The sequence below is a fragment of the Meriones unguiculatus genome, chromosome 5 (genome assembly GCF_030254825.1).
Source record: "Meriones unguiculatus strain TT.TT164.6M chromosome 5, Bangor_MerUng_6.1, whole genome shotgun sequence".
In the NCBI taxonomy this organism is placed as follows: Eukaryota; Metazoa; Chordata; class Mammalia; order Rodentia; family Muridae; genus Meriones; species Meriones unguiculatus.
The window spans coordinates 52,168,836-52,194,624 of record NC_083353.1 but is presented as its reverse complement, the minus strand read 5'-3'; the positions used below and the strand labels follow the sequence as shown (position 1 = coordinate 52,194,624).

Genomic DNA, 25,789 nt, shown 5'->3' with positions numbered 1-25,789 from the left:
ACTTCCTTGAACTCAGGGTCTTCTGGGGTCTCAAGTTAGATACCAGCTGTAATGTCAACCTTCTGGGTTTTTGGAGTCTCCTTTACCTGACCAGACCTGACTTGGTTCCAGGCATAGAGTGTCAGGTGTGAGAAAAACTGTTGTGTGCTGCACTCAATGCTTTGTCAAAGCCGGAAGGCCTTGGCAGCTGTTTCTGAGTGTGGAGGTCTTTATTACTTACCCTACTTTAAAATACAGTGTAATACAGATGTGTGTACCTCTCTGGAAGAAGGGCCAGAAAAGATACGGGTGTGCAATGGATATCATGGGTCCGAAGGGAGGATGAGAAGGAGCCGATGATGGAAACTTTATAGCACAGTGCTCTCAGAGTAGCCAGCTCTCCATCACAGCCTCAGTTTACTTATCTGTGAAATGAGAGTGAAAAAGAAGTTCTTCTTTAAGAAGGTTGAAAGGGTATCACTTAGGCATGGGCACACTGGTGATCTTGTACTGCCTCAGTGTTAGTGCCCCTCCCTCCCACTGCTGCTTTGAGAGGCTGTGGTTAATCATACCTGTTTCTGATATGTTCTCAGCTATGAAAACAATAGGACCAAAATAGAAGGATCCATTCTGATGCTGTGGTGATATTCTGATCTTGATAAACTATAGTGCAACTCAATCAAGGAGAGACATTGGGACAGTTCATCATGTGCTAAGCTTACATAAATCTGAATTATGACAGCATTCTTGGGGGCGGGGCGAGCATGGGCAGCCTGGCCATTTCCAGAGTTCCCTGCATTTGGCTACCCAGCTGTTTCAGCAGTTACCATGTTGCACACAAGATACTCTGCCAGGAGAATGAGGTCCTCTTCATCTGGCCTCTGTCCCTTTTTGCTGTGTGACTTTCTATAAGTTGCTCACTGCCTCTGAGATCCATTATCTCTGTAATAAGAAAACAGAACTCAAGAATGAAGTGTCCCTCTTCCCCTAACTTCAGTGAGTCTGAGAGACTAAGAGAATGGAAAGAAAATAGAGTCAGCCTGGCAACCGCCACCTCCAGCCAGAGGGTTTACACTCTTACTACCTCATCTTTTTGTGTGCCCCTCCCTTGAAGGCAGCTTTGCAAGTAAAGACTCAGGCTAGACAAAGTGCTGGCTATGCCACCTTCTGTCCATTAGTCCTTAAATGAACGAGGACCCTGTGCCTCCTTGGGGTCTGATGTGTGCATTAAAAAGCATTCCTTATGCACATGCTTGGCTGGGTTTGAGATTCCTGACTGACACTTAGTAAACAGACAACCTGCTCAAGGAAACATGAAATACACAGAGGGGAGAGAAGGTAAGTGTACAGGGAGAGGAGGAGCAGAACATTTCTCATCTTCATCTCCTCTCCACCATGTTGGTTGTGTCAGTGTTCCTCAAATCCATCCGGCTTCTTTCTGCCTCAGGGTCTTTGCACAGCTCTTTGCTCAGAAAGCTCCTGCCATCACAGTCCACCTCCTGGGTGAGGGCTCATGGAGAGGCCTCCTTTTCCCTGCTCCCAGGTCAAGAAGATGGCTCCTGCCTGCCCCTTCTCTCTTCTGCTTAATTGAACCCTGATCTGATTGCCAGGCACAATTTCACTTTCAGCTTTCATTACCCCCACCCCACCCACTTGCCACCACTTAGAATGTATCCTTGATGAAGGCAAATGCTCTGCAGGCATATTGAGGGTGCTGGGAAGATGGGTAGGAGGGGCATCACAGCTAGAACAAACTGGCCCCAACCCCAGCCCCACTCCCTTTAGGTCACGACTGGCAGCAGTGGCCCAAGCTATGTCATCTGCTATGGAGCTACTGTATGTGGCCAGCTCTCTAGAACCGGTTACACAGTTGTAATGAGCCCATTTTACAGTAGCACATCTGAGATTCCCAGGAGACACTCTGCTTAGCAGAAGTCTCGTGGCCCCTAACTCCAGGGCACAAAATCTCCTGAGCACTTAGTTTGGTGGCTTCTATGTTTCTGTGCCAAGAACGAAAAAGCTGCCCTGGAAAGCACTGCCATTATTACATTCTTTGGGCTGCATTTTAGTAACTAATTTCCAGGTTTCCAGTAAAGTCCAGGAAAGAGCCGCCTTGGTCTCAGCGCCAGGGCTCTTAATTTTGCAGCCGTACTGCAGGGCGGCCCTGTTTGATGCTGCAGTTACCGTGGCAACGAGCACTCTGGCGATTGGTCCAGCGAGGCCGCACTACGTTGCTCCTGGAGGGAGGGGGGCGCTCCTGCACTCCTGTCCCTCCTCCGGATGCTGCGAGAGCAAACCGGCATAGACACCCCCCTCCCCCAGCCCTCCCCTCCTCATCCCAGCGCACTGCCACCCCGGATGTGCAGGAGGGAAAAATCCCAAGGAAGTCCCAGGTAGCAGCGAGGCAGACGCCCCCGCCCAACCTGGCGACCATGGTGACTCGACGTCTTCCCAGGCTCCTGGGCACTGTGTAAACCCTGCGTAGGAGGACCCGTTTGGAGCCCCCTGCCACATTACACCCAGCTTTTCTAGATGAACCTGCTAGTCCTGGGAAAGTGACTGCCCTTGGCTTTCATTTTCTTCCTTTCCACCTCGCTTGAGCATCCTGCTCCTCCTCTGAGCCACCTTGAGTCTTCTCAGCCCAGGCGGGAGAGAGAAAGAGAAGGAAATCAGACTTGGGCAGGATGGCTTGCCGAAGACGCTATTTGTGAGTATGCGAGACAGGTTAATCCTAAAGCCTGAGGCAGAAAGGACCACAACTCCTGTTGGAGTGAGGGGCTCCGTGGGGGTGGGGTGGCTGTTCTGCAGGTGTCTTCCAGGAGGAGCAAGCTTGCCTCCAGTGTTTGTCCCCTGCGGCAGAGGCAGTGTTGTTGATATTGAGGAGAAAAAGGATCTTAGTCAGCAAGTCTTCCTTGAGCGCTGAAAGTCCTCTGCTGAAGCAGGCATCCTCCTCCTAATCCATATCCATAAATGAATGTCCCAGACCCATCGCCATGGTCTAGGCTTTTGGCAGTGCCCCTGGCAGGCCTGTTTAAAGAAAGCCCATGGCTTGCACCCAAACCAGGTGGAAGGCCATCAGCAGGCTGAGACAGTGGCAAGAGATGGCATCCTCCATAGACAGGTGAAGGTGGCAGCACTGTCCAGCTGTTGAGCGCAGGTGTAATGTGCTGGTATAGAGCACCCGTCTGCTGGGCCTGATGCCAGCAGTGGAGGTGGAGAAAGTCGGGCTTAGGGTGGTGACATCATGGGACTGGGTATTTATGGAAGTAAAGCCGTGCTTGGTGAATCCAGGCTTTCCAGGGGGCAGTGGGATTCAAATGCTGGCTTCCTTCTAGGCTCTCTGGGGCTCTGCAGGTGCTGTTCTGGGAAGAACAACCTTTGCCTTGTGTGGGCACTCTAGGCCCTGGAGACTGAATTGAGACTAGGATCTGGTCTCTGCCTGCCCTAAGCTATATCTGTTCAGTGCTTGGAAGCTGCTAGGGACAGTTCCATGATCTTGGATCTTGTGAAGTTACAAAGCAAAGCATGATGTTCTTGAATTGGGATCAGCCACCAGGAGTAGGTGAGGGGGCTTGTGACAATTTGTAGGTGGTCATTTGGGGGATTCAAACTCTCCTCAAACAGGCCTTGAACTCACAGAGACCCCCAAGCCCCATCAACAATCCTCCAAGCCTTCCTTAGGCCTTGCTTCCTCCCCTCCTTCGAGGGGCGGCTCCCATGCTAATGAGCCTGCAAGAAAGTAAACACAGCCTGAGGCCGAATCAGCAGGCTGAGCTCTTGGCTCCTGCAGGAGGAGGGGGACCTTGGCCACTGGTCTGGGTCTACATTTTCATTGGAAAAGCCTGTGAACTGATTTGCTGTTATGAGGGAACAGCACAGAGTCTTTGCCGTCTGTGGCAACAGCAGAAATAGTAAAGCTTTTCCCAAAATGGAGCTTCATCTCACCTTTGAAGAAGGTGCTCCCAGGCTTCCCTTCTACCTGCCACACCTCTGCTGGCATCGGAGCCTCTAGTGCCAAAGAAAATGACAACTTGCAGAGGCTACTAAGCTGCTGTGAAGGGAAGACGTCCTTAGCATGAAATGTGACAGTTCTCAAGGAGAACAGCTGGGCTCAGGGCCTGTTTCCAAAGCTCAGGAATGCCATCTGCCCAAGGCTTTGCTTGGGCAAGATTGAATGAGGAAACTGAGGCTGGGCAAAGCCTAGAAACTTGGTGTGCACTGGCCTAGGTGTAGGGCCTGGGCTTTCCGTGGAAATCATTTTGCACTGCTTTGTCAATAGAGTTTACTACACTTCTAGGGTCACTCAAGCTGTCAAGGGCCAGGGACTTGCATCTGAACACACAGCGTTAGGCAGCCCTGTTGGCAGCACCTGCCTGGGGATCAGTGTCCCCCGCCTCCCTTCCTTGAAGGTCTCTCTATTCTTTAACTCTTGGGACTCTATAGACTGAGATATCTCTGAGATAACCCCCACCTTTTCCTACATTCTGTTGGTATCAACCATTTCAAACAGATTGGCTGGGGAGGGCTGGAGATCAGCTATGGCCTCTGCCCTTGCAGAGGGTTTGAAGTCAAGCAGGCCTTGCTGATTTACCTGCTCGGCACTCAGCAGCCTCTTTGCACACCATTATATTCCACTTGACCAGGGCAGGACCCAGCCCAGCACAGGGACTTCTCAGTAACTGCTACTCCAGACTTCTGGTTCTCCAGGCTAGTCTTGTGGAAAGGGACTGAGGGCTATTAGCTCAGAGCAGTTTTGACTAGTTTTGCGCTTTCTCACATCCTGTGGCTTGGTCCTGTCCCCCTCAACTGCTGCAAATATAGTGTGCTTGATCCCCTTATACAGAGCAGGAACCTGAGGCACGGAGAAAGGAACTTGACTAGGCTCCTGTAGCTGTTTGCTGCTGTGCCATTAGGGATTCTGTCCCTCTGCCTGTGCCCTACCCCAGACCTGAGCAGCCATGTGTTCCCATGTGTCACCATGTGTCATCAAGGTGTTCCTTGGCCTAAAGGTGCCCCCCCACAGGCAAACTGTGTACTCTGTTCCACCTCCCCACCCATCCTCATTCCTTTTGCCCCCCCCCATAACCAACTGTGGGTCACTCAGTGGACTATCACTGAGAGATCAGTCTCCTATCAAGGTGCTCTGGTGATGGGATAAAGATAACGATGAAAGCAACATATAATAACTGAGTGGAGAAATCACAAGGCCTACAATCCTTGACCAGGCTGCCACTGAGAGCTTAGTCAGCTTAGTAGCACTGTGAGGAAGGCCCCCATCCTGACTGATCACAGCAGCACCTTCACAACCCTCCATTGATAGCTGAGGAGGACTCTCAGCTCAGCACTTCCTGGGGCTCCAGCTTATGCAGTGGGGCTGTAAGGATTTGCAGAGCAAGGCACTGGCTGCCTCTTCCGGTTCTGCGGTCCACCCATCTATCCACTAACTGGCTCATTTGTTTACTGCCTGGAACTTCCTGCCCCCCCCCCCCCCGGCTCTGACCTGCCAAGCAAGGCTAAATGTACCATTCTCTGACTTCCCTGATGTACCTCAGTCTACCCTGCTGCTATATTCCCCTTGTTGGTTGGTCAGTCTACCTTACTACTAGAATATCAGCTTGCTTGACAGACTCCTGATGGAGTGTAAGACTCAGAGACCTCCAGCACCTAGAAAAATGCCAGGCACATTGAATGCACTCAGGATACATGATCAAGTCCTGGGTCCTACCAGACATTGTCCTAGGCGGGACTGCGGAGCTGTGAACTACGGAGTGTGCAGTGACAGGCTCTTGGGGAGAAACATAAACAACATCAGCCCAACACAGAGAGTGGTCTCCAGAGTTGGCTGAACCCTGAGGAGTACAACCAGCATTTGCCACATTATCAAAGAGGGCAGGGGACTCAGAGTACGCAAATGTCATGTCCCTCAGCACATTTGACCATCCCCTCTAGGAGGTGGGGCTATTCTTACCTGCCTTGTATAGACGATGGGAGTGAGTCCCCGAACAACTTGTCCCAGGCAACAGTCAAGCAGGAGTGAACCTGGGCAATCTTCACCCCAAAGCCTGTTACAATGCTGAAGGGTTTTGCTGAAATGGCAAATGCTGACTAAGTGTGAGGAAACATGAGAGATGAACTAACAGCACGGATAGGGCCCTGTAGGCTGCTTCCCAATGTCCCAACCCAGGGTGGACTACTGAGCAGAGAGAGCCTTGGAGGGTGGGCCTGAGTTTGCAGGAAAGTAGAGGTTCAGGAACCTGACCTGCCCCTTGGCCACAATGAGCAGTTGGGGAAAACTACAGGGGCCAGGCTAGGCTGAGAGCAGCTGTGCGTTCTTCCTTGCAGTTAACACTGGCCCCATGTTTCTCAGGATGAGGCACCTTGCTCACGGGGTTTTGGCCTACCTCATAGCACTAGCTTAACTCGCTTTCAGAGGACTTCAGGCTTATACAGCCCCCATACTTGTCATGTTGAGTCTGTGGTTGGCCTATTCTGCAAGGAAGTGACTTGCTCAGGTTCATGGCCAGGAATCTATCTGGATCTAGACCCCATACCCTCTTCATTAATCCTTATCTGTCTGTCCTTGAGGACATGGCTGGTAGGCAGCAGGTGTTTAGAAGGTGAGATTCAAAGGCAAGGAAGGGTCCAAGGGTGGCCAAAAGGCCTAAGTAGCAGGACACTGGTCAGGTGCCCCTAAGAAGTACCTGCATGCCATGCCCTTATCATCCCTTTCTATAAATCTTTGTTTAGATCAGTTCTATTGGACACAGGATTTAAAATATTCATTCATTTGTTGATACATTCATTCATTCATTCATTTATTATTGTATATATGGTGGAAAGGTGCATGCCAGGGCACATAAGTGGAGGTCAGAGGACAACTTTGTGGCATCAGTTCTCTCCTCCCACCTCTTTGTGGTTTTGGGGATTGAACTCAGGGGAAACTGCCTCTGAATTGAGGCTTGCTTAAGCAAGATGTCGAGCCCCTGCCTGTGTCAAACAAGATAGATGTCCAAATGTGTTTTACATGACTTGGCTATACATTGAGTTTTCTAGGAATGTGACTGCTCTTGAAGTCAAGGGAAGATCAGACTATGATATGTTGGGAGCTCTGCCAAGAGCTGTCACCACCCAGAGCATTATGTCCCCAAAGGCAGCAGCTTTCCTAGGAACAAAGTTGCCCCAGCAGGTGCCTATGGGATCAGCTGGCTAAGGGTGGCCACTGCTTGGCAAATGACTGTCATCTCCATACCAGGTCTTTCCCTTTCTGCAGTGTTCATGTAGAGCAGGGCTTGGTGTGGTGTGGATATGGACAAGCGTTTTTGTGTCTGCACTTCCTTTCAGAACAGAAGTGGGCAGTGCAGTGTGGTTTGGGATGGACAGAGGGGCATAGAGTCAGGGGTCTTTGCAATGATGAGATTTTTGTGTTCAGTATGGTTTGATACAGTTGGATTTAGCCAACTGCAGATAGAAATTTGGTTAGTGTGGGAGAGGGAGTTGGGGGGTGTCATTTCCATAAAGTTCCAAAGAATGAAATTCAGATTTGCTTGACCCTGTACCAAGCACGTCATTGAACCCACAGGAATTTGTTGATGTGCAGACACCCTGCTGTGGCTGCTTCTCCTCCACAGGTCTTTCATCCCCGTAAACCTGGCTCTTTAATATTGCTTATCTCAAGAATGTGGGACAGTGACAGTCACATCTGCTAACTGGCTTGCTCCTGATGTATGGACTTTTCACACCATTGTTCCCAAAAACAGCACAGTGTCACCACTATTTTTACAGCATCTTCCCAGCATTTGACATGCTGTATTACCTAGATGTATTTGGGATTCTGGGCACTTGTGATTCTAGTACTCAAGATGCTGAGGCAGGAGGATGGCAAGACCAGGGCCCAGTTATCTGAAGGGGTCTGCAAGCTAATCCTTCTGAGGACCAAGGGCCACCCTTTTTGTTTTTCTGGTTTTTCTAGACAAAGTTTCCCTCTGTCACAGCCCTGGCTGTCCTGGAACTTGCTATGTAGACCAGGCTGGCCTCAAACTCACAGAGATCCACCTTTCTTTGCCTCTCAAGAGCTGGCACTAAAAGCCTGGCTGGGACAGACATTCTTGACCCCACATGCCTACCATTTTCCTGTCTTTGCCCCTTCTTCCTGTCATTTCCTCTATGCTTCCTGTCCTCTCTGAAAACCCAATTTGTGGCTGCTACAGAACCAAGCCAAACTGTGGAAGGTCCTTGGAAGCCCAGAATGGGGCCCAAACTCCTACTTAGAGGCAGTGTGGTCCTGTAGTCTCTCTGGATGTGCTTTCCAGCCCTGCTCAATGCTTGCACTCCATTTGGCTCCTCTATCTCCTCACACTCACTATCTCATTTCTTTACCCTGGGGAAGGAAGAGTATAACAGCTCTAGAGGGCACAGAGGTCTGGATAGGCAGAGGGCAAGTTGGCAAGCTGGAATCTGTAGGGTGACTCCTGAGAGTCATGTGCTCCATGGAAGCCTAGGCTGGGCCACTTACCCAAGTCTCTGAGATGAAGAACTTGTTTCCAGGTGCTCCTGGAAGCTGTGCCTTGATGTGCATGCATGTGCTCGTGCATGTGTGCGTGTGTGGTATTAGTGCTTTGCCGTTCTACCACGTGTTCACTCTACTCAAGGGATGAGCAATACTGAGGAGCTGGTACCCTACGGCATTCTGAAATAGTACTGTTGGGAGAAATGAATACAGTGTTGGCAGGAACTCCCAATATTATTTTTTCATAACTGCAGATGAGTCTAAAATTATCTCATAATCACACATTTGATTTATCTGGTTTTTGTTTTGTTGTTGTTTGGAGAGCTTGGTGCTGGGAATGGGGTACGTGTGTGATATAATACCAAGCTGCACACGAGCCCCAACAAATTCAGTCTTTAAAAAAACTGAGGCTCTGGGGACTGGAAAGATGGTCCAGCCATTAAGAGTGCCTGCTCCTCTCCCAGAGGACGTAGTTCAGTTCCCAGCACCCACATCAGGCGGCTCAGCACTACCTGTAACTCTAACTCTTTTTTGTCCTCCACAGGCACCTGCACCACATGGCATACACTCACACAGATACTGTGCTAGGTGGTTTTTATGTCAACTTGACACAAGCTAGGATGGTCATTTGGGAAAGCTTATTACCAGATTAGTTTGTCGTGCATTTTCTTAATTGGTAATGATGTGGGAGGGCTCAGCCCAGTGTGGGTGATGCTATCCCTCTGGGCAGGTGGTCCTGGGTTATATAAGAATTCAGGAAGAGCAAGTCACGGGAAGCAAGCCAATAAGCAGCACTCCTCTATGGCCTCTGCATTAGCTCCTGCCTCCAAGCTTTGAGTTCCTGCCATGACTTCCTTTGATAATGGACTCCAACATAGAAGTTGCTTTTGGTCATGGTGTTTATCACAGTGATAGAAACTCTTACTAAGACAGACACATTCAAGTCAGTAAAAATAAAATATATCTTTTTTTTTTTTTTAAATTGAGGCTTCTATGAAGCATCTGTTGGCTCTGACCCTGGTGACTATGGGACAGGAGCTGTCCTCTAAGGTACCTTGTGCTTACCACCCTTTGCTGCCTTCTTCCCTATCAGCTGAGATCCCTTTACCCTCCCTTCCAAGGCTCAGGCAAGTCCAGCTCTTAAAGACAATAGTATCAGCCCCTCTGGAGACTAGTAGGCTTGACCATCAGCCAGCTACTGGAGCAGGGTCTGGCCCACTGTCCCTCGGTCCTTCCCAGAATCAGGGCCCAGCCCAACCTGAGGGTTCTTCTCAAGAAGTCCTCCCCTCTCCCCTGGGCCTGTGCGTCTGGCTGGCTGTCAGCCATGCCTGCTCTTCCTCTGCCCAGAGCTACATATGTTAGTGATGGTACAGTCCCCACGCTCTCCTCTGCCTGCTGCCGCCACAGCAGGCGGCGGGGACAGAGACAAACTGAACACTCCCGCAAATGCCATTTTGAAGACAAAAATGGAAACCAGTCGGCTAAAACTAAAAGGTTACGGGAAACAAGGCCTTTTGATGGTTTTGGCGTTCTACAAATTGACTATTCTGTGAATTGGCTTTCAGCAAATTGCCTTGTCACCAACTAAGGGAGAGGCGAGACAGGGCCATTGAGCTGGACTGGGCTGGGGTTGTCAAAGCCAGGTGGGCATGGTGTGGATGTAGGACAAAGCTCACTGGATGCCTGCAGCCACGTCCCACCTTCCCACTCTGTCCTGTGTCCTGGGATCTACTTAGGCAAGAGCTATAAGAGCCCATGTTTTACACAGCCTAGCCTCAGAGTGGTCAAAGCCAAGCTGGGGTTAAAAGACAGGGAGGCTGAAGCACGCCTGGCCACAGGATGTCTTACATGTCCCAGCAGCTCCATTCCTCTGCACAAAGATATCTGTTTGGAGTGGCTCACGAGGAACATGATGAGTTTTTAATTGCCATGGTGCTTACTGACATTCAAAGCCTGTCTCTTGGAAGCTACTGGATAACACTCAACATTTCCTCCATTTGTTTTCCAGTGTCAGTATGAGAAATGTCCCCAAGTGTCTCAGACCCCTCACTCATGGTTGGACTTTAGTCTCACTCGTGGTTGGACTTTAGAGCCGAAGAGTGATTGGGCCTCCTTGGCAGAGCTTCCGGAACCAGATTGGGTCCAGTGTGTGGGGATAACTCAGACCTCTTCTCATGTCTCCAAGAAGCTGCTCTCAAGGACCTTGTATCTGTTGCCTGTTGGCAGTATGACTTCAGTAGGGGTCTTAACTTTTCTAAACCCATTTCCTCTTCTGAGTTCCACCTTTGTGGGGTGGCTGTCAGGACCTGTAAATAGTGTCCTTGCCTTGCTGTCCCCTGGCACCTCGTTAGGTCTCTCCGCAGTCTGGCATACCTTAGGACATTCTAGGCCTTAAGAAATATGAGTATTTATTGAGCTGAGGGAACAGATGCATTTACCAGGAATCTTTGAGTTGCAATACCAATTCAAGTCAAAAGGGATTCAAATGGATGCCATTAGTGGTCAAAGACCTGGTTCTTATATGACTAGGCTAGATACAGCAGAACCTGAGCCTTGGCAACTGTCCATGAAGGTCCTGAGAAACTTCAAGCCCACTGGCCAGTCCTGAGGTAAATTGACTCCCTTAAACAACCCTAAGGCCGAGAGCCAGTACTGGACAGGCTATCTCTGCCACCAGGCCATCCCAGAACTGGATGCCTGGGAAGCCCCACCTGAACCACAGGACTGGAAATAGAGAAGAAGGTCACTTTTGTGAAGAGGTTTATTTGTGAGTCAGGGAGGGTAAATTGAAGCTAGAGAGAAATCAGTGGATTTTCTCAGTGTTAGAAGGGAGCTGGGCCAGGCAAGTTTGGGCATATCAGGACTGAGCCTGTAGCCTGCCTCCCTGACCCCACTCAAGGGCCCTATGTGGAGTAGGAAAGTTAGGCTGCAAGACAACAAACCTTGGGACCCCATACCAGAGTACCCCAACTTCCTGTGCTCTGCTGGCTACGGCTAATACCTTGTTCTTTCATGTTTATCTTTTTCATTGGTATTTCTATAACTGTAAACCATGCCAAGGGTTGCATGTTCCTCAAGAAAACTCATCACTTATTCTAGACAGACTGACCTCAAACCCTTCCTGGCATCTTGTGTCAGAAGCCCTTCCCAGCTGGGTTGAGCCTCCCTGTAGAAAAGCAGAGGAGAGAAATGCTGTGCCCCCATCCCCTGCTGACAGCCTGACCCTGTGGCTGTTCCTGGAGTCTTAAAGAAGACTTCTTGAATATTGAGGACACAGGCAGCCTAGGGCACTGTGGCTGGCATTAACATTCCCCATGCCTGACTAGGCAGGAGAGCAAGAAGGACTCAGTCTGACCCTAGGGCTTCTTCAGAGAAAACTGGGAATTCAAAAGGGACAGGATCAGGGCCTGGAGGGATGGCTCAGAGGTTCCAAAGATCCTGAATTCAATTCCCGGCAACCTCATGATGGCTCACGACCATCTCTGATGAGATTTGGTGCCCTCTTCTGGCATGAAGGCAGAACACTTGTATAAATAATACATAAATAAATCTTTAAAAAAGGGGGAGAAGGATCCCCTCAAATTCAGACCCTTTCAGAATGAGGGCCCCTCCACCAGAACCCCCACTTCTTCTGGAGCACTGGTGAGGGGTCACACGGACAGGGCAGATGCTGTCCCGACTTATGCCCAAGTGCACAAGGCCACTGGGTACATAGCCTTACTTCCCTTCTGTCTCATTTTCAGACATGTCCTTGGCTTTGCCATTGGCCTTGGGAAGGTGGCTTTTCCAGGGAGTACCTTAGAGTGTGAGGACTCTTCCCCAGGATCACTGCTATAGTAGGAGGCCAGGTTATGGGGCTGAGCTTGAGAGTTGTGCCTGTGGGGCTAACAGATACAGCCTCAAAGGTCAATAGCTGCTGATTCTGAGAATATCTAAGGCTTGCCCCCTGCTCTCAGGGTCTGCTCTTCTCATCCTCCAGCCACTCTCTACCCTGCCCTACTTCCATCCACACCTGTCTCCTTTGGGACCTTTGATTCTTTCCTTTCTGCTTCTGAAACTCACACTCCCAAGGCCAGCCCTGGCTCTGAGGCTGGTGCTGTCTTACCAGTCCTCCTGCAGCGACTAGGAACCACCTCAGTCCTTCAGGATCTGACTAGTTCTTCCCTGAAGGTTCATAGCTGGCACATGGCCTAGAGTTACTATTCCTTTTGACCATGTCTCTGGACCAGTGGAGCCATCAGTGAGCATAGGGAAGCATGGGACCTGGCATGGAGTTGGTTCAGTACGTGTGTGTCGAATAAGTGTAGGATATTCTATGGGTCTTTTGCAGCCTGTGACCTGTCGGTATGTCATCTCTTTCTCTTTTACACATACACATACTTGTCTTTGATGCATGTGGATGAGGCCTTGGGTGGAGATAAATCTTGGTAGGAAAAGCCAAAGGAATTCTGGTGGGGGCTAAGGCAGCTGTTGCGACAGGTCACCAGTGTCCCACTGTGGTTGAGCTCAAAGTGAGGAGTGAGAGAAAAGAAATCCCAAAGGCCCTGGTATCCATAGGCCTTGGGAAAGGGCCCAGGTGGTGGCAGTACTATCCTTAAAGACTCAGGACAGTGATCTCATTGACAGGGAGTAAGGAGATTCCAGGAAAGGTCTGCCTGCCTGGGATAGTTCTCCCCATCTTACTGGACTCTGAAAAGATGCCCCTAAACCTGGTTCAGGACAGGTTCTCCTCTCTAGTGCTACCAGCCTTTCTGAAACCAAGGTCACATGGGACCTCTGCCAAGGCCACTGCCATCTGCTAGGAGAAGCTCTGCCTTTTGAACAGAGCAAACACTGAGGAACAGTGCCTGCTGCCACACCATCTTGCACCCCAAAATAGAAGTGTAGGCACCCCACTAGTTTGGCATATAAGGCTTGCCCCTCCTGCGTCTTCTCCTCTCTTCTGGTTTGGGCTTCAGTCAGGTGCCTGTTTATCTTCAGAACACACTAGCATTAGGGCATGAGGCTCAGAGAGCCCTGCTTCTGGCCCTTGCCATCCCAGGCAAGGGATAATGTTGACTTGGCAGGAGAAGGGTCATTTAACCAATAACTGGGCAGCTCCTAATAGACATACATGTCTGTCTGTTCCTTCCTCCTTACTTCAGAACCATGAGGATCAATTAGCTATTTAAAAATTCATGTGTAAAACGCATGAGTCTGACTGTGGTGATTTGGGTTGATTTCTGAGCTTCCAAAGCTGGGAAGATTGCTCATGTCAGCATATGGTCTTGGGATTAAAGTCCGGCTGCCTGTGGATGGTAGGGTGTCTTCCTTACTGGTCAGGAGGCCTGCATGTATGTGTGTGTGTGTAGCGGGGGTGTCTCTGCCTCTCTGAGCTTCAGTTTCCTCATCTGCAATGTGGAATCAGCAACTGTAGCTCTGGCTTGACAACTGAATGGGACCACTTTAGCATCCCAGAATCTGAGCTAAACCTTGTGAAAAGCCAAGAAGACCCAGAAAGTTGGTACCTCTGTATTTGCCCTGCTGCTGGGTGGCACCTGAGGGTTTGGCATGCCAGGCTATGGCATGTGGCAGTCTGGGTGAGCTGAGCCTAGGGGCTGAGCAGGACCTTTTCTTTCCTGCATTGCATCTTGTGTCTTGTGGGTCCTCCAATAAGTAGTCTAGTTGTGGAAAAAACAGGATGTTGTAGTCTCAGGGACAGGACCAAGGCCACTGGGACACAGGCCTTGCAGGGTACTGAGCTGTACGGCAAAGCCTCTACTACTATTGGCCTGGGAAGGGGTGGATACACCCCAGGTCTTGGGAAGTAAGAGGATTTGGATTCCTGGCAAGTGGACCTAGCCAGGTAAGGTTCCCTGTTCAAGCCCAGCCCAGTGGTCCCGTAGAGTCCTCTTCTCATCTGACCATCCTTTCTCAGGGCTCAGTGCAGATTCCCCTGGGACTTTGGAGGGGTCTATTTAGTGAAGGTGGTTGCCCTGTATTTACTTAGGGTCCCGGTGTTCTGTGGCCACCTTGCTGTGTGCCTTTTTGCCTAGCTGCCCTTCTATAGGGGTAGAGGTTTTATATCACCCACTCTGGCTTTGCCCACTGAGTGGAGTTGTTGAGTCACACTGGATACTCTTCTGAGATGGGTGTCTGTGGTCTTCCTGTGTCACTGGGTGCCTGGCATGGTGAAGTCTTGGTTACTTTTAAATTGTTGTAATAAGACACCACAACCAAAGCACAACTCTTATAGAAGAGTTTATTCGGGGCTTCCAGTTTCAGAAGGTGGATCTGTGACCATCATGACAGGAAGCATGGAAACAGGCAGGCAGGTATGGCACTGGAGCAATAGCTTAGAGTTTACATCTTGATCTGTAAATATGAGACAAGAGAGGTGGGAATGGTATAGGTTTTTGAAACCTCAAAGCCTACCCCTGTCCCCAGTGACACACCTTCTCCAACAAGGCCACACTTCCTGACCTTTCCCAAACAGTTCCACCAACTGGGGACCAAGCACTCAAATATATGAACCTATGGGGCCATTGTCATTCATACTATCACATGCACTACCCATGTGGTACTCTGCCCATGGCTTTTTCTCTCTGTATTTTTAGTTTTTCACAAGCAACCAAGGCTTGAAAAAAATTGAAAACTCCAGAAATAATTTGATAGGTTTTCTGTGGCTTCTGTCATGGTGCGTTATGGTCATTTCTGAATGTTTTGCCTGCGTCTAAATGTACTACATGTGTAAATGCCTGTAGTGGCCACAAGAGGGCATCGGATACCCTGAAACTGGAATGACAGATGGTTGTAATGATGTGGATGCTAGAAACCAAACCTTGGTCCTCTGCAAGAGCAACAAGTGCTTTTACCCACTGAGCCATCTCTCCAGCCCCGGTAGTTGTGACTCTTAACCCTCTCTGCCTCTGCTCAATATACTGTGTGTTGAACATATGCATACAGGAAACCGTTGTTGCCATGGTGTTGGACATCGCCCAGGGATATTGGAAAATATCCCTGTGTATAAGAGACTGCTTTGGCACTGTGTAGATATTAGGCTGGACAAATAAAATGACTCACTGTCTCAAATTGCACCCTCCTGGAGCTGATGACCACTGTTCTAGACAAATCTCCTTCCAGTGTAAAGGAAAGACCCAGGCCCAGAGTCCAGATGATACCCTGTCTCACCTGGACCCCTGCATCTTTCCACATAGCCCCTGAAGTTGGACTTTTCCAGACTCTGGCTGAACTCTGGGCAGGGCAGTCTGGCGGCAAGTAGTAGTGTAGAGGCCAACCTAGGGACAATCATCTCCTTGTGCCTGTGGTGGGGGCCCCTGGCTGGAAGGCAGGGCTGTCTATTAGCCAGAGCCAGCACAGGAAAGCCAATAAGTCCTCTTTGGCCTGTGGATGAGGCTCAGGGCCAGGCAGGATGAAGGGTGAGTCTGCCCACTGGCACCTCAGACTCCCTATCCAAAGCATGAAGATGAGCCTGTTTACATCCAAGGAAAGAAAGGCCCAGACAAAGGCTCATAGCTCACAAGATTGGCAATGGTGCCAGCCTATGCTAAAGCCTCATATGACTCTAGGCCAAAGGCCTAGGGTGTAGGATCATGAGGTACCCACCTAGCATGGTATAGGGCCTAGAACCCATGGCTCCCTGTTGTGTCTATGCCTCAAAAATCCTGGAAATAGAGTGAAAGTACCCTGTGTCCCAAGCAAAGGGGCAACTGACCTCTGTGCTAGGCTATCAGCTCTCCTGCAGCCACAGAATGGCCAGCTACATGGGCTCTTGAGTGTCTCATCTCAGCATAGCTAAATAGTTCTGTAGAATGCCAGTACCTGATCCCTACAGAGGGACTAGGACCTGGCAAGAAGGAGATTTGGGGCAGGATTGTGCCTACCACCTCTCTTGCCATAACTTCTGCCCCAAACAGGGAAACTTCTAGGGCCCTGAAGACAGGCGAACACTCCAGTGCTGGCTAGAGGAGGTGGGTCTGACCTTTTGTGCAGTCATCTGAGTTACCCAAGGCCATAAAAACATCTCCACCCCGTGCCCACAGTTCTAGGGACGGCTCTGAAGGAGCCCTAGCTGAGCACAGGCACCTCATTGAGTTGCTGCTATGGTCTGTTTACCAGGGAGGCAAGAGAGCTGAGCCAAGCCCACAGCTACCCCAATGGGCTAGGAACTTTGCCACACACCCCATAGCCACAAAGGGCAGAAAGGAATGTGTCTTCAACCCCTAAGCACACAGTTAGTGGGGGCATAGTGTCATAGAATGGACATCACAAATATTCATAGCCCCATGCAGCTTCCTGAGATGCAAGCCAGCAGAAACACCCTGAAGCAGTCACACTGCGTCTCCAGGGAGTTGCAGGGAGGGGAGCTGATCTTCTCTTGTCTTAGTAGTTACTGTGTGTGTGTGTGTGTGTGTGTGTGTGTGTGTGTCTCTATGTACATGTGGAATCCAGAGATCAACATCGCGTGTCTTCCTTTATCCTGCTCCACCTTAGTTTTTGAGACAGGGTCTCTCTCATGGAACCTAAGGTCATCTACTGAGCAAGAGCATCTGGCCAGTGAGGCCAGGGGATCCTCTTGTGTCTGCCTCCCCAGAACTAGGATTCAGGACCATGCCACCATATCCAGCTTTTTTACATTCATGTTGGGGGTCTGAACAGGTCCTCATGCTTGTGTACAAGCACTTTATTTTCTCCCCGGCCCCCAGTGTTCACCTTTTAAGCCAGTGCCTTGTGTGTTCCTCAATATCTAATAAGAAGTAGGGGAATGAGTTACAGGAGGCAGTGGCCTCTCTTCTCTCTGGAAACTGAAGCAAAATCCCTCCAAACAAAGCTCATAGTGGTCTGTCTGAATCTTCCTTGCTTTTAGCTTTCTCTGAAAGGAAGATTCAGCTCAAATAAGCACCGCCCACTCGGAGGTTCCACAGGTATGCCCCTTAGAAGAGCACCATGCTTTGAGCCAATACTCGAGGAAGGAGCTCTAAGTCTGCCTCTCTCTCACACACATATACTCACCACCACCACCACCACCAGCCCTCACCCATACTGGGCCAGCATTGGCTGGTGGGCCTCCTCTTCCCAATTGCTTTACATGGACTCCCTATCTATTTCAGGAGCAAGCTCCATCCTCTCCTCACCTGACACCCCACACCTCAGAGCTGCTACTCAAACCAAATAAATTTAAATAAAGAATACTGCTAGTGCAATACCAGGAAGGCTGTGGTGGAGTGAAGTCATTCACCCCATACCATGGGGAGTGCAGAGCAGGCATCTGCTCCGGAGTCAGTGTGGTTTGTTTTAATAATAAACATACTCTCCCATAAAGCCAGTGGAGGTACCCTTGGGCTGTTTCCTTCCAGTGAATGGAAGCTCTGTGCTAACAGCCTGTATCCACAGGCTCCTTGCCATGGATGCAACTGGACATCACCCAGATGTTCTTGCTGCTAGTCAGCTTTCAGGCCTACAATAAAACTGAAACCATCAGCATCTAAAGAAAAACGTGCTATTTTGGCTCATGGTTTTGGAGTCTCAGTCCAAGGTCGCTTGACCCCAGTACTTTGTTTTGTGTTTTCAAAATTTTTATTATTTATTTATGTATTTTTACTTTCTGGGTATGGGTATTTTACCTGTATGTATGTCTGTGTACCATGTGTGTGCCTGGTGCCCATGGAGGCCAGAAGAGCATTATTGGATCCTCTGGAACTGGAGGTGCAGATGGTTGTAAGCTGCCCCATATGTGTGCTGGGAATCAAAGCTGGGTCCTCTTCTTCAAGCGCTCTTAACTGTTGAGTCTCCAGCCCCTTTTGTGAGGAGGCAGTATGGCATTGTGGGAAGCATTTGATACAACAAAATCATTTTCTTCATTGGCAAGAAGCAAGAACAAAAAAGAGGAAGAGCCCAGAGTCCCCAAAAGCCCCTTCAAGGTCACACTCCAGGAAGATGCAAAGATTCTATCACCTATGATTTACACTGAGCTGGGGACCAAGCCATTAATAGATGGGCCTTGAGGGGCATTCAGTCACCAAGCTATGGTATCCTACAATGGTTAAGTCAACTATGGCACATCCATGCCATGGATAGTACTCATTAGTGAAAAGGAATGTGACATCTGGATGAGTATCAGGGAACCATGCGAAGTGAGAAAGTCCGCCTTAAGTAGTCCTGTCCATGTGGCTATATCTATATAACTGTATTATTATTCTCAATAATACAGTTACAGAGATGAGCAGTGGCCAAGGGTCTAGGATGGTGGAGAGGTGGCATGACGGGTCTTTTTATATAAGGCCACCAAAATGACAGAATTACACAGCCATACACACATGCATGCATGCACACACACATGTAGGCGTGCCATTGTATATCATCATAAGTTCTGTGGGTTGACTGATAAACTTTTCACAGTGATGGTGACACTCTGCAGTTAAGCAGGGTGTTCTTGCTGGGGTAGCCAAGCTATACATGCAGGGACTCCCTGGGGCACCAAGGCTCAGGAATTGTCTCTGAGGACCCAGAGCATCCTCTCTGTAGCCAGGGACAGAAGCATTGACCACCCCTACACTTGGTAGAGAAGACTAAAGCTAGAGAGAGCTGCACTGAGAGGAGATTAAGGCTAGCTTTTTGGTGCCCCAGGCCTGGGCTTTGGCTACTGCAGGTTGGAGGCTAGAGTCCCCACACTGATTTTCATCTTTAACATAAGTTTCGATGAGCTGTTATGTACATACAGGAGCAGTGTGAGGCTTGCAGACACATCACAAACTAAGATGTGTGTTACCAACATCCGGATCCCAGAACACACCGCCCTATGCCCCCATCTAGTTCCTGGGAGCCTCTCTGACTCCCAACCACAGAATTGTCTGGCCTGCCCTTGAATTGTGTCCATGGCTGATGCCTCTTACTAGGGAAGAAGTATCCAGTAGATTCTGGAAAAGATATAGAAGCTGCCTTCCCAGGATGCTGAAGAGCAGAGTTGGGGATAGAACATGAAGTAGCAGTGCTTAAGATGGGGGCTCTCAGGCTGGCCTGGATGCCTTTTCCAGGGTTACAGAAAAGGGGCTGCAGAACCTGACTGACGTGAAGTCTGGTCCAGGGGTTCTCAAAGACTCTAGAGTCCCCAGGGTAGGAAGCAGCAGCTCCAGAGGAGTTAGAGGAACTCTGAACAGGGGGTAGAAGGGATATGGGTTCCCCCTACTTCTCAGCTCCATATACAAATAGTGTGTACATGCAAGTAAAACAAATCTCCATTAAACAAAGTTAATCTGCTAGTAGAATGTGTTAATTTGTGTTTTATTGTAGACATTGTATCATAATTAATATGTTCATGACTTAATTTCATATGTGCCAGCCTTTGGAATCCTGTCTTCTCATTTACAAAATTTAGACTTCCTGGCATTGTTCTGAGTCCTTGAAGTATATTAACCCATTTAATATGCTACAACACTATCAATAAGGAAGCTATGTGGAGGCACAGACAGATTAGCAACCTTGCCTAAGGTCACACAGCTCATGTGGAGCAGTTGGGGTTTGAACACTGGCTCTGGAGTTCAGGCTGTAACCTTGCAGGTCTGACATCTTGATATTGTAAACATGTCATGGTGATCAAGACACTACAGGGTCTCTTAGATGCTTTCAGTGGCACTTAGAAGCAGCTTATCATTTCCCCTCCACAATCCCAAAAGACTTAGGTGAATTTGTATCTCATTCTGGGTCCAGGCTGGAGTCCTAAATGTGTGCATGCTGAGTAGGAAGCAGTAAGAAAGGAAAAGCAGTAATGGAGCCTGTCTTGGGCACCAAAGACCTCAGGCAGCCTGACCACAGCATGGGGGACAGAGGGTTTCAGATTAGGATCCTCTCAGAGCTGGACCTGGTTACATGCCAGAGATCACCAAGATATACAGGGGCTGTGGAATGGTCAGATCAAGCAACCCCTGAGGAATATCCTGAGGGATAGGGATATGGGTTAAAGAAGTCAAGGAGAAAGCTGTGTGTATAGATGGCAGCAAGGGTCGTATCTCCTTGCTAAGCCCTTGGCCCTGTGTCTTGTCCCACAGTTCCCTTCTTACGTAGAGCCTTTGCTGACTGAGTTTTCTGGTGGGAAGGTATTGCCCAGTCCATATCTTTGTGATCCTACAACCAAATACATCATTAGAAAAAGAGATGAGGAAGGAACAAAGAAAAATAGTCCATATGGGATGGAAACAAGGTAGGCAGTAGGAGAGGGCTGCATGAAGTAGTTAACATTAGATATATTAGTTAGGTTTTCAAGGCTGAATAGGAGTTTACTGCTGGGTGAATGGGGAAGTAGAATGGTGTGTAAATGTGCTGCTTCCAAAACTCTTCTTACCTACGGAAAGAGAAATGACTCCTTGTACCTTATAAGGCTCTCAGGAGGATTAGATAAAAGTGGTTGATAATAGGACCCTGTGTGAAATGTACTTCTCACTGCAGGCCAGATGTTGCTGTGGTCACAGCAGGGTCAACGCTGGGGTTAGAATCAGCAGTGCAGGCAGAATTCCTGTCCCATGGCAGGGTGACCAGGGGACCTACCACCATTTGGAGGCATCTTATTACCTCATCCTGGTATTACTTTACATGGAGTATCTGTAGCTGAGCAGCCAGGCTTGGGGAATTGGGACTGGTCCCTCATTCAGGTAAGGCTTTTGAAGGCCAGCTTACCACCCATGTCATCACGGAACCTGTTTATCATCCCTGCCCACTCATTCCTCAGTGCCCTGATGACCACCCTGGAGCCTTTACATGGACTATGAGCATTCTAGAAAATTCTGGGACACTCTGACATAGTCCTTCATGATTCCTGCTCTGCTTGGGCTGTTCAGTGAACCATTGACACCCAGGTAGAGCTGCTCTAGAGCTGGTGGTGTATAGCCCCAGGGAGCTCTGGATCTGTGGCAGAGATAGCTGTCACTGGCCTTCATCAGAGAAGCTCCAGCAAGGACAGTAGGAAAATTGAGACTGAAATTTGGATTGCTGATGTAGGAACCCAGCGTTTGCTTGGACTGTCCAAGCCCCTGGTAGTCACACATAGACTCGCATAAGAGCGATAGGGAAATCCTAGTTAGGGAAGATGCATAGTGCCCACTGCAGCAGTAGGAAGGTATCCTATGTGGGAAGGCAGCATGGCATTAGAGAGAAAGTCAGTCCCAGGAAGTCTTAGTGTTGTATTGCTGTGAAAAAAAAAATACACCATGAACAAGCCAACTCTTAAAAAGGAAAGCATTTAATTGGGGATGCTTACAGTTTCAGGGGCTTAATCCATTATCATGGCAGAGAGCCTAGCAACAGGCAAGCATGGTGCTGGAGAAGTAGCTGAGAACTTCATCTTGATATGTAGGTGGGGGGGTGGAGAGGAGAGGGAGAGAGGGACAGACAGACAGATAGAGAGAGGCTTTTGAAGCCTCAGCATTCACTCCCTGTGACACACATCTTCCAAGTAGGCCACACCTCCTAATCCTTCTCAAATAGTGCCACTCCCTGATTCCAACACACTCAAATATTAAAAACCTATGGGGCTATTCTTTTTCAAACCACCACATTCCATTTCCTGGTCCCCAAAGGCTTATAGCCATATTGCAAAATGTAATCAAAAGTCCCCAGTCTTTCACAGTCTCAACATTGTCTAAAAGTCCAAACTCTAATTCTCCTCTGAAACTCATGACAATCTTTTAACTGTAAGCTGCTGCAAAATCAAGATAAAAAGGTCACATACTTCTAACATACAATGGCACAGAATATGCATCATGATTCCAAAAGGGAGGAAAGGGAGCATAATGAGGAAATACTGGAACAAACCAAGAATGTAACCCAGCAGGGCAAACCCCAAATTCTGTATCTCTGTATCTGATGTCAAACCACTCTTTCAGATCTCCAACTCCTTTTAGCTTTGTTGATTGCAACACACTTCTTTCTCTTGGGCTGGTTCTTGGTGGGTATCTCATGACTCTAGGATCTCCAGTATCTTGGGGTCTCTAACACAATCCAGCAATCCAGGCTTTACATTTACAGCTTCATGCAATGTCCTCTCTAGGCCCTTTGATACACATCTGGCCTCAGCAACTTTCCTTAGTGAGTGGAGAGATTACACAGCCCTTTCTGTTAATCATAATTCTAAAGCCAGAACCACGAGGTAGAAGCTGCCAAGTTCTGCTGCCTGGAATGTGGCCCCCTGCTTCAATTACATTGTATCAGCTTCCAGTTGCTGATGGTTTCCTTCACTACTTAAGCTTTTCATTAATTCCTTTTCACAAGTTGGAAGCTTAGCAGAGTGGGGTCTTGCTCTGAGGTCACCACTCTCTTTATTACATTTAGCATTAGGCTTTTCTTTAAACTTTTTTATCTCACTGAGCACTGACCTTGGCTCCAACATTACATTTCCTAGTGCTACTTTTCTCCTGAAAATATATTTTGTCTTTTTTTTCTTGCCCATCTTCCTCCTTTTCACTATAAATATGCATAAGAGTGAACACTAATAACCATGTTACACAGTAAATACTAGGCTATCTTGAAATCTCTTCTGACAATGCCATTAATACAGAACTCTTCAATTTGACTTCAGGCAGATTCTTAGGACAAGGGCAAAAGCAGCTACATTCTTTGCCAAAATATTACCAGAATAGTCTCTAGAGCACTTACTAATATCCTTCCCCTCTGAAACTTCATGAGCTGGGCTGTTATAATTCACATTGCTATCTGCAGCACTGTCTTCCATGCTCCTACTAGTATGGCTCATTAAAACCATTTAAAGCATTCAACTGCTTTCCTAATCCAAATCCACATTCCTCCAGCAAACAGCAGTCAGGCCTGCCACAGCAATACTCCAGTCCCTGGTACCAACTTCTGTCTTAGTCACTGTTCTATTGCTGTGAAGAAATACCATGACCAAGGCAACTTTTATAAAGGAAGGCATTTAATTGAGAACTTGTGTTAATCCCATTATATGAGAATAAGATCACTACCACAATTTTTGAGCCAATTTTGAAGCAAGCTTTAATTAAATACTGGCCAGGAAGATGGACTCTGGCCAGGTCCACTTCAGGATTCCCAGAAACTGGCCACAAGTCACATTTTGTAGAGCCTTAGAAAGGCAAAACAATAAGGCTATGTATTTCCCATAAGGTCCAGTAGGGGCAAGTATATGCACTGACATATTTCCACTCTGTATATCTCCCACCTACATCTAATCAGGAGCAAGAATATATCCTAATGTATTTCCCGCCTACATACTCCCCACCTACATCCAATCAGAGACAAGCATATATACTAATGTAATTCCTTGTCTACATACCTCTTCTTCTACATGTGATCAAGAATATACGGTCAGTTGAGTCAAACGAACTTGTTTATGCGAGTGAAAATGTGGCTTGTTATCTTACATGAATAGCTTCTAGGATTTCAGGAAGTATCTATTTTTGGGCAAGGTTAGAGGCATTTTTGTTTTATGGATTTCTTAGGCACAGTAATTAAAACTTAAAATGAAACTTTGGTGCTCACATTTGCTTACAGTTTCAGGAGCTCAGGCCATTATTATCATGTCGGGAAGCATGTGCACAGGCAGATGGAGTGCTGGACAATTAGCTAAGAGCTTCATCCTGATCCATAGACAGAGAGAGAAAAAGAGAGAGAGAGAGAGAGAGAATCAGAGAGACAGACAGAGGCTGGGCCTGACATGGGTTTTGAACTATCAAAGCCCACCCATAGTGGCCTGCTTTCTCCAACTCCAATAAGACCATGCTTTCTAATCCTTCTCAAATAGTACCACTCCTTGGTGACTAAGCATTCAAATATATGAGCCGGTGAGAGCCATTTTTCAAACCACCACACAGGACATGTCTCTTTCCTTACAGAAACCCTGATATGACCAGTAGAAGGTGCCAACTGGACCTCCTCTCCCAATATTGTAGGATGCAGGGGAGAATCTGGAGTGTGGTACTGGGCAGGGCAAGCTTGCCTCATTACTGTTTACGTTTTACACACAGGGAAACTGAGACTCGGGATGGAAAATGACTTGTACCAAACTTATTTCTCAGCTTGTACATCATGGGGTCAAAATATGATACCAGTGTGGTCAGCCACTAGTCATACCCATTAGCACAGTTTGAGCAAAGAAAGGTGTTGGGAACCAAGCTTTGGGGCCCAGAGCTGGAAGACAGAGCTGTGGACTGGGGGTTGGTCGGGGGAGGACTTTCTCTTCCAATATGGAGGCTGTAAAGCCTGGTCAGGACTCTGTAGGAAAGGGTCATGACAGTGTTCTGTCAACTGTGTACAAGTTTAAATCCCAAACCAGGGCTGAACATAGCTCATCAGTAGGAGCTTGCTTATGTACAAGGCCTTCTGTCATGATTCCCAGCATCCATATTCTCTCTTTAGGGGGAAAAAAATCCCAGTCCTGAGAGCTGCTTGACCCTGTCTGTACTACAGCCTCTTCTTAGCCTTGGTTTCCCCATCTGAGAAGGCAGCAGATGGGCTGACATTGCCAAAGACCCTTTGTGCCAGCATCAGGCTGAGGTGTGGGTAGCAGTGCAACCTTTAGGGACAGCAGAGGGAGGTTAAAGTGCATGGTTTCTGAGGCCACCCATGTGACCTGAGTGGGCAGGGTGCCAAGGGGCATGCCGTGGGACCATTAGTAACCCTGTCTCGCTTTTACCACACCAGGAGCTCCCTGGATACCGGAAGCAGCCTCTCCACTGACCGATACAGGTACTGTCCTGCATCTGCTTCTCCTGTCTCAGAATGCTCTTGGGGTGGAGAGGAAGCCTTGGGGGTGGTGAAAATTTGACTTTCCTAGTTAGAGGTCCCCCAGTTCTCCTAGATACCAGAAGTCCTGCTGATGTATCCCCCTCCCCAGAAAATACATACAATTGAAGTAGATCCTCCCAAGCAAGGGCTTAGCCCCAGGCCTTCCCAAGAGCAGAACTGAGGTCCCCTGGAGGTCAGGCTGTGCTGGGTCTGATTTCTGCAAGATCCAAGGTTGGGGTCCCCTGAGAAGCAGCCTGCAGCAGGCAGTTCCCATGACAACCAAAGCTGGAGTCAGCGAGAGCCAGGGATTTCCATTGATTGACAGTGAGTACAAGCTGGGGGCATGGCGCTGTGTCTGTATGCGTCAGATCCCAGTGTTCTATCCAGTGCACTTCATTTTTACCAATAGAGATTAGGTACTCGGCTGGGTATACAGCTCAGTTGATAGAGTGACTGCTTGGCATGCAGAAGACCTTGGGTTCCATCTCCATAAATCAAGAGTGATGGTGCACACTGTACTTGGGAAATGGAGGCAGAGGATAAGAAGTCCCAGATCCC

At 48.6% G+C, this 25,789-nt stretch overlaps 1 protein-coding gene across 1 annotated transcript in view; it reads left to right on the top strand.

Annotated features, from left to right (window-relative positions):
• Iqsec1 (IQ motif and Sec7 domain ArfGEF 1) overlaps positions 1 to 25,789 on the top strand; it is a 326,390-nt gene that overhangs the window by 174,375 nt on the left and 126,226 nt on the right. Inside the window, 1 exon segment of the mRNA XM_021639271.2 lies at positions 25,148 to 25,192. Coding sequence (XP_021494946.2) covers positions 25,148 to 25,192 — 45 coding nt within the window.